The sequence below is a fragment of the Monopterus albus genome, unplaced genomic scaffold (assembly GCF_001952655.1).
Source record: "Monopterus albus unplaced genomic scaffold, M_albus_1.0 scaffold211.1, whole genome shotgun sequence".
Lineage (NCBI taxonomy): Eukaryota > Metazoa > Chordata > Actinopteri > Synbranchiformes > Synbranchidae > Monopterus > Monopterus albus.
This window is the reverse complement of record NW_018128091.1, coordinates 166,050-175,541: the sequence shown is the minus strand read 5'-3', so window position 1 is coordinate 175,541 and position 9,492 is coordinate 166,050. Positions and strand designations below refer to the sequence as shown.

Genomic DNA, 9,492 nt, shown 5'->3' with positions numbered 1-9,492 from the left:
CATGCTTGGATACAGCTCTCTGTGAACAGCCAGCTTCTTTGGCAATGAATGTTTGTGGCTTACCCTCCTTGTGAAGGGTGTCGATGATTGTCTTCTGGACAACTGTTAGATCAGCAGTCTTCCCCATGATTGTGTAGCCTAGTGAACCAAACTGAGTGACCATTTTGAAGGCTCAGGACACCTTTGCAGGTGTTTTGAATTGACTAGTTGAGTGGCATGTCACCATATTTTAATTTATTGAGATAGTGATTTGGTGGGTTTTTGTTAAATGTGAGCCAAAATCATCACAATTAAAAGACCCAACGGCTTAAACTACTTCAGTCTGTGTGTACTGAATTTATATAATACACGAGTTTCACTATTTGAGTTGAATTACTGAAATAAAAGGATTTTTTCACAATATTCTAATTTATTGAGATGCACCTATATTATACTCCTGAGGACCCGCATTGAAATAATCCTGATTTCAGACTTATAGTATCCAAGGTGTTGGACTGTCCATGAGTTTGGGGCTCAGTGTCTCGCAAAATGACACATAAACATAAGAATAGGAGCAGCTGGGGAATGAACTATGAACCCTATTATTAGTGGGCAACCTGCATTAATATCACAAATAGTTTGTTGTATTGTAGATGTCTGTCTCTTATAGAATTATCTGTAAACGTGACACCATCATCATTGTGGGCAGAATATTGTTAGAGTTAAATCTGTATCCTTCAGCCCGTTGGGAAGTGCAGCAGGGGTGCTTCTAGCTAGTAAAAAGAATGCAGTATGGCAGTATTTATTATTTATGTTATTATTATTTCCCCTCTTTTATTTTGTGTATGCATGTTTGTCCTGTAGAGTTCTGGAGCAACACAAGCTGACAAAGGAACAGTGGGAGGACAGAATACAGACCTGGCATGAGGAGCACAGAAGCATGCTCAGGTAAGTGCATCTGTGTGTGAGAGGGGCGAGAAGACTGTGTAATCTTGGAGGATTTGGAGTTTTTTACACACTGACACCTAAATACTCATGTCTGTCTGTATACTGCTTTGTGTGTTTGTGTTCACATGTGCAGGGAGGATGCAATGATGGAGTATCTGAAGATTGCTCAGGACTTGGAGATGTACGGTGTCAACTACTTTGAAATTAAAAACAAGAAGGGTACAGAACTGTGGCTCGGGGTCGATGCCCTGGGACTCAACATCTATGAACATGAAGACAAGTAAGCAAATAACACACACAGGATTACCAGTCGGAGCTTGACATTGTTCCTTACATTTCATCTAGTTGGTACAGTCTAGTTCAGTTAGGTTAGGAGTAGAGTGTGGATACTCGAACTGAGCACAACAGGACCCGTCCGTACCCGAGGATTTGGGCCAGGTTCAGTCAGGAATTCTGTTTGGGTTGGGTTCGGACACATAGGTCAAACTTTAGGCTAGATGGCTGGAGCACTTAAATGTCTGCTTCATTTAATGATAAGGGTGAAAACACTGTACAAACTCAACTGCGTTGAGCTCAGACATTAGGTACTATTAGCTTGTCAGGTCTGGGTCGGGTTTGGACATAAATATGTGAACCTTCCACTGGTCACTGCAGAGTCTGTGAGGAGTCTGAAAACAATCCTTCTTATTATATTTTTTCTGCCTTTAACCAGGTTTTTGCTTTTCTTATAAATGATATTCTGAAAAGAAGCATTCTTTGGTGGAAGTAGTCACAACTGATATTTTCAATGTGTGATCACAAGTACATTTTGTTTCATTTTATGGGATCATGAAGCCAAAAGGCTGGGAACCAAAAAGAAAATGAAACAGCAACAGCAGTTGCTGTCATTGACAACACCCAGTCACAGTTTATTTTAGGAAGGTCCCCTGCTGCAGTTAATCCACCACTGCACTTAATATAACTTGCAATAGACAACTCTGTTTGGAGGAATAAATTTGAAGTGGCAGCATGTTTCAGTCAATAAATTGGTTCTGAAATTAGTCTTAGACAGTAAAATGGAACCTTTGATTTCCTTGAAAGCCTGTTCAGGAAAATATAATCTGCTGTATTTATGCAGGACTGGGAGTTAATGAATTAAAAATACTGTACCTAGCTACTGGATACTATCACTAACCTGTACACTCTCCCAGCTCCTGCTGTGACTTTGGATTGCATTTGTTTGACAACAGCGACCCCTTTTGGTGCTAAAAAGGACAGCTGATATGCTCAGACTTTATTCTGACATCCACTGTTTCAAAATAATTCTTGCTTTCATTTTTATTTGTGAATTTTTCAAAGCTGGAACATATCACCAAAAGTTTTTAGATAGATGGTTTTAGTAAATCATTGATTCATGTTTTTATCTGCTTTAAAAATCTTATCACTACCGCCTCAGGTTGTCACCAAAGATTGGCTTCCCCTGGAGTGAGATCCGAAACATTTCCTTCAACGACAAGAAGTTTGTCATCAAGCCCATCGATAAAAAAGCTCCAGTAAGTGTGAGAATGAAGTGTGGCTGATGATATTTTATAAATATGGTTCTGTTCACTCACACTGTCATGTCAATCCTCTGTGTCTCCTCCAGGATTTTGTGTTCTATGCCCCCCGGTTACGGATCAACAAGCGCATCCTGGCATTATGTATGGGAAACCATGAGCTGTACATGAGGCGGAGGAAGCCAGACACCATAGAGGTGCAGCAAATGAAGGCTCAGGCCAGGGAGGAGAAGCACCATAAACAGATGGAGAGGTACAGTACACACTGCTTTTTGTTTTTCAGGACATTACGTTGGTCTTGAACACACATACACACAGGCAGGCACACTCTTGTGTAAATGCAGTGACATCAAAAACATACATACAGTACGTAGCCAAGGTGTCTATCATAGTAAGTTATAATGTCGACACTGCCGCTCTGCAGAAAGTCTTCGCGTCAGTCTTCACAACTTTGGATGTTTCAGTTAAAAATTTTCAACTACAACATCCATCCATCCATCCATTATCTGTACCACGTATTCCTGAATAGGGTCACCAGAGGGGGGACTGGAGCTAATCCCAGCTGACAATGGGAAAGAGGCAGGGGACACCCTAGACAGGTTGCCAGTCTATCACAGAGCTGACATGTAGACAAACAACCACACACACCCATACTCACTCCTACGGGCAATTTAGAGTCACTAATCAACCTAAGCTGCATGTCTTTGGACTGTGGAAGGAAGCCGGAGTACCCGGAGAGAACCTACAGGGAGAACAAGCAAAGTCCTCCCAGAAAGGCCCCAGGTTGGCCCAGGCTCCAACCTTCTAACTACCACACCATGTGCTGCCCAACTAAAACTTATTTACAGATACGTATGTAGCCACTGAGAAAATGTTTGAAAAATGGGTATTAAGCAGTGTGGATTGTGTAGATTTTGTGAGGAAGAAACTAGAATTTCATTTGTTGTGGCACTGTAGAGAAGTAGCGTTGTCTTGGATTGAAGTTGAAGAGTTTCTTCCAATAATACAAATTGCTATAGTTGTCCTTTTATTTTCATGTTGGGAGATTTAAGAGAAGGTGAAGATTTGAACAATATGATTATGATGTGAAATATACTGTATATTTAAAAGTACAAAAACACAACTAAATATAGAACATTTTAAAATACATTTGAAACTCTGGTGGGTTCTTAAAAAGGCTTCAAAAGTCATAATTTGAATTCTGAAAGTGGGTGGAACCTTCTCAATCAGATTTAATGCTTAAAAGCAAATTAATTCAACTTCATGTTTTTCATTTGCTGAAAGTGGGATCTGGATTCTTTTTTTTTTGGACCCTCTCCCTTCATTTTTGTGTGCCTTTGTTTCTCTTTTAATGTTTAGAAATGTAAGTAAATTAAGGGGAAAAATTCTAGTGATTTGTACGAGTAGTTGAGTTCTTCAAGTCTTATTTTTAAAACAAGTGAAAAATTGAAGTGCTGCCAGTACAAATCAAATATAGTAAATACATGACTGTAGGTAGGTGTTAGCCTATAGGCCAATTTTCACCTGATGTATCAATTCCCGTTGCACACAATCAGTGTGTATTGAATGGTGTTTTGAATTAACATACAGACTGTTGTCAGATTAAAGAAAAATCCTGAATAGACAAGTGGTCTCTTCCAGGATGACAGTGCCCCCATCCACCGAGTGGTTTGATGAGTCTGAAAATTATGTGAATCATATGCTGTGGCCTTCATAGTCACCAGATCTCAACCCAGCTGCACACCTATGGGAGATGCTGGGGCAATGTGTTAGACAGCGTCTCCACCACCATCATCTCAACACCACATGAGAGAATGTCTTTAGCGTTCTGAGAGTTGATGCTAAGGTGCACTGAAGCTGTTCAGGTGGCAGTGGTGGCCCAGCACCTCACTGAGACTCTTTGTGTTAGGTTGTCCTTTAATTTATCACCCATCTGTATTAGCTGATGTTGGAGAAGGAATTTTATTGATAAAACTTTTTGAACAATAGAGGGCAGTGCTGCACTGAAGAAAATTATGTTCCTTGTCTGCAGGGCTGAATGAGTTGCTGCTTGAGCTGCTGCTGTTACAGTAGAAAATAAACAAAACAGGTCTTTTACTCTTATGGCTCTTTTCTACTTACACTTGTTATTTTGCACTATAAAAAATGATGATTGTGCACATGACACAGCTATCAGTACATTCATATTTAAGGTTACTGAACAGTTTTTTTTGTATCTATGGATTAGTGTGAAAGATGAGGATCTGATGTTTGTGTGAGTTGCTGTCACTGTCAAGACTGCTGCATCCATTTCTGTATTTGTGGATTGTTTTTGCATGTGTGTGTGAGTGTTAAATGTCAAAATGGAGCCACCTCTCTCCATTGGTCACAGACCTCATTTTTTATCTTGCATTGACTTTGAAGTGTTAAATAATTCCTTCTAGATGGTAGGAAATTATTTTTAAAAACATACAAATGGATTCAGATATACAATAGAATTTTGACTGTGTTATGTGAATATTTAAAATAGCATTCCAACCATATTTATTGTGAAAAGCGCAAATTGGCAATATAATGTAACTCACTGCAGTACAATACACCTTCATATTATTTATCCAAGCAGCTTGTGTCCAGATGTTTTGGGAGAATAAGTAAAGCAAATGCAAGCTTAATATATGCCACAAAAACCAGATATTTCCCTGTATATCAGCAGGTTTACCCGCACACATTAAACCAGGTTACCAGGTTGTTTTCTGTGCTATCTTGACAGAGCGCAGCTGGAGAACGAGAAGAAGAAGCGTGAGCTTGCAGAGAAAGAGAAGGAGCGGATAGAGCGAGAGAAGGAGGAGCTGATGGAGAGGCTGAGGCAGATTGAGGAGCAGACACAGCGAGCTCAGAAAGGTACAGCTATCATTAGTATTGGTTGAGATCTGTGGCGACATCACTTCAATGAAGTTCAGTGAGACAAGAAACTAACACAGCCAGGTGTTCATTTTACTTTTTCTCTTACATATGTTGAGGTCCCTGATTGATCACACAGTCACATGTGATGGTATGTATTTTTACATGTGCGTGTTTTCAGAGTTGGAAGAGCAGACCCGCAGGGCGCTGGAGTTGGAGCAGGAGAGGAAACGAGCTAAGGAGGAGGCAGAGCGGCTAGAGAAGGAGAGGAAAGCAGCAGAGGAGACCAAGGCAGCGCTGGCTCAGCAGGCTGCAGACCAGATGAAGACCCAGGAACAACTGGTACCTGCACTCTCACTTTGACAGCCACCGTTCCCTGACACTTATTCAAACATTTATTTCTAGTTTAGTGTCTCTATCCAGGTGAAAATTACACTTGCTGCAGTCATATATTTTTTATTTTTTAAGTTTAAACTGACAAAAATGTTGAACTTGCAAGTGAGATTTAGTGACTGTGAAGGACATAGCCAGCGATTCACATAATATTTATGCTCCACCCACAGTGCATCCAGAAAGTATTCACAGCGCTTACCTTTTTCCACATTTTGTTAGGTTACAGCCTTATTCCAAAATGGATTAAATTAATTATTGTCCTCAAAATTCTACAAACAATACCCCATGAAAATGTGAAAAATGTTTGTTTGAAATCTTATTTATTAAAAATTAAAAACAAAAAAAATCACATGTACATAAGTATTCACAGCCTTTGCCATGACACTCAAAATTGAGCTCCAGTGCTTCCTGCTTCCACTGGCCATCCTTGAGATGTTTCTACAACTTGATTGGAGTACACCTGTGAAATATTCAGTTGATTGGACATAATTTGGAAAGGCATACATCTGTCTATATAAGGTCCCACAGTTAACAGTGCATGTCAGAGCACAAACCAAGCCATGAAGTCCAAGGAATTGTCTGTAGATCTCTGAGACAGGATTGTATCAAGGCACAGATCTGGAGAACGGTACAGAAAAATTTCTGCAGCATTGAAGGTCCTAATGAGCACAGTGGCCTCCATCATCTATAAATGGAAGACGTTTGGAACCACCAGGACCTTTCCTAGAGTGGGCCACCCGGCCAAACTGAGCGATCGAGAGAGAAGGGCCTTAGTCAGGGAGGTGACCAAGAACCAGATGGTGAAAGAACTCCAACATTTCTCTGTGGAGAGAGGAGAACCTTCCAGAAGAACCATCTCTGCAGCACTCCACCAATCAGGCCTGAACGGTAGAGTGGCCAGACGGAAACCACTCCTCACATGGCAAATGGCAGCCCGCCTGGAGTTTGCCAAAGGCCACCTGAAGGACGCTCAGACCATGAGAAACAAAACTCTCTGGTCTGATGAAACAAAAGATTGAACTCATGTCTGGAGGAAACCAGGCACCGCTCACCACCTGGCCCATAACATCCCTACAGTGAAGCATGGTGGTGGCAGCATCATGCTGTGGGGATGTTTTTCAGTGGCAGGAACTGGGAAACTAGTTCCAGATCGCTCTGGACAGCTCAGACTGGGACGACGGTTCATCTTTCAACAGGACAATGACCCTAAGCACACAGCCAAGATAACAAAGGAGTAGCTATGGGACAACTCTGTGAATGTCCTTGAGTGGCCCAGCCAGACCTCAGACTTGAACCCGATTGAACATCTCTGGAGAGATCTGAAAATGGCTGTGCACCAACGCTCCCCATCCAACCTGATGAAGCTTGAGAGGTATTGCGAAAAAGAATGGGAGAAACTACCCAAAAATAGTTGTGCCAGGTTTGTAGCATCACACTCAAAAAGACTTGAGGCTGTAATTGGTGCTAAAGGTGTTTCAACAAAGTATTGAACAAAGGCTGTGAATATTTATGTACATGTGATTTTTTAAATTTTTTTATTTTTAATAAATTTGCAAAGACTTCAAACAAACTTTTTTCACATTGTCATTATAGGGTCTTGTTTGTAGAATTTTGAGGACAACAATGAATTTAATCCATTTTGGAATGAGACTGTAACATAACAAAATGTGGAAAAAGTTAAGCGCTGTGAATACTTTCTGGATGCACTGTATTCAGTGAGCCCTCGTGTCCTGTGCGGAGGCATCTGCATTCATTTTTAATTCCTTATATCAGTTATTCTTCTTGTGCTTCCTATTTAACTTAATGATGTAATTGTGTTATACTGTATATATTGGTTTACTGATATTAATCTGTTCAAATCAGACATTTTTCAAGCTAAACCACTCTCAACTTGGAGAAGTTCATCATTACGTCTGTTTCATATTATTGTGACTTGCAAATAGCATTGGGTTTCTAGACTGTTGGTCAAAAAGCATGTTCGGTCAAGTTAGTAACTTTTATTGGCACGTGGCTCTTTTGACAGGCTGCTGAGTTAGCGGAGTTCACTGCCAAAATCTCTCTGCTTGAAGAGGCCAAGAGGAAAAAAGAAGAGGAAGCAACAGAATGGCAACACAAAGTAATGTTACCCGTGTAGATGAGTGTGTGTCTCTCTTTGTATGTGTGCATATTTGGGCTGATGATATTGCACTTTTGTTTTTGAAAATTAATTTTTAGTATAAAACAATTACTTAAATTCAAATTGTTAATAACTATGAAATGTGGGTAGAATCTCATTATGCAACCAAATCAGCCAGGAGCTGAACACTGAACACATGACAGTTTTTAAGGGTGGGAATTCAGTGTGGGGTCACGTTCTGGTCGTGGTGCTCGCATACTGAAAGTGGAACGGTTAGTTCAAGTGACGGAAACCGAGTGACAGAGCATCAGGACACAACAAACAAGCACTGGACAGGTTAATGTGGTTGGTGACTGTTCATCAGAAACATAGAGCTACAGAGCCAGGGATACCTGCAAAAAGGTACAGGGAGAGAGAGAGGACACACTACTACTACTACTGCATTAATGTTTTGCAGTGTCACTGTGCATTTCTCATTATAAATGTGCATATGGAAAACAACAACATGGCGCCCTCTGAGGCAAATGTGTTTGCGCGTTCCACTCCAGAATGCTGGCTTTTTCTTTGTTTTTTTCTATTTTGTGTGTTTTTACTCTTTCTGCAGTGCACAAATGTCATTAACTGCTAACATACAACACACAGGCATTGCTGGATATCACCAACTCACACAGCCACTGGGAATTTACTGGTTTCATATCACCGGAGCTACAATCATTGTTCGCTCCCGCAACAACAACCACCATTATCCCCGGGAAACCCCCAAAGCACCGGGCATGAGTGAGCAGGCTGACCCCAGGACAGCGATCCGGAAATGGAGACGTAACCGGGGCAAGAGAGGATGGCTCCATAATAGGCTAAAAGCTCGCGCTACCCAACCGCCACTACCCAGCCTTTTCATAGGTAACGTGCAGTCTCTGGAAAACAAATTGAACGCGCTAAGGGCTAGGATTACAACACAACAGGAAATAAGAGAATGCTGTGCTCTAATTCTCACCGAGACTTGGCTTTCTGACAAAGTCCCAGATTTCGTGATTCAGCTACAGACCCACTCTGTACATTGGGGAAACCGCACTGCTGCTTCGGGTAAGGGAAAAGGAGACAGTGTGTGGGTGTTTATCAATAACTCATGGTGTGGAGATATACAGATTGTTTTATAAACAAGCCAAGTCTTGGTGTGTTATGTCTCTGGACCCCAGAGACTGAAGGCAGCCTGCAGGACTGTTTCGCCCAGACAGACTGGGATGTGTTTAAAGCTGCAGCCACCTCGGAGGACTTTTCTGTCAGCGTACAGGATTATGCTGAGTATGTGACCGGATACATTAGTACCTGTGTTGACAACATTGTGCCCACCATACAAGTCAGGAGGTTCCCCAACCAGAAGCCCTGGATAAACAGTCAGGTATGCCACATGCTGCGTGCTTGCTCAGGTGATGAGACGGAGTACAAAGCTGTGAAGTACAGACTGAGGAAAGCCATCACAGTGGCCAAGAGGCAGTACAGAGAGAAACTGAATGGCTTCTATTCTACTGCTGACTCTGGACGGATGTGGCAAGGCCTGCAGCACATCACAGACTACAGGACCACCACCAGCATCATCAGCTCCACAGACAGCCTGCCGGATGACCTCAACACCTTCTACAC

General features: G+C 41.6%; 1 protein-coding gene across 3 annotated transcripts in view; it reads left to right on the top strand.

The window, feature by feature from the left end:
• The window catches only part of LOC109970961 (radixin), a 68,222-nt gene that overhangs the window by 53,436 nt on the left and 5,294 nt on the right, over window positions 1–9,492 (top strand). For all 3 annotated transcript variants that reach the window (XM_020618929.1, XM_020618927.1, XM_020618928.1), the window contains exons 7-13: window positions 844–927; window positions 1,061–1,207; window positions 2,363–2,459; window positions 2,552–2,715; window positions 5,212–5,342; window positions 5,524–5,684; window positions 7,759–7,851. In XM_020618929.1, coding sequence (XP_020474585.1) covers window positions 844–927; window positions 1,061–1,207; window positions 2,363–2,459; window positions 2,552–2,715; window positions 5,212–5,342; window positions 5,524–5,684; window positions 7,759–7,851 — 877 coding nt within the window. The remainder of the gene's footprint in view (window positions 1–843; window positions 928–1,060; window positions 1,208–2,362; window positions 2,460–2,551; window positions 2,716–5,211; window positions 5,343–5,523; window positions 5,685–7,758; window positions 7,852–9,492) is intronic.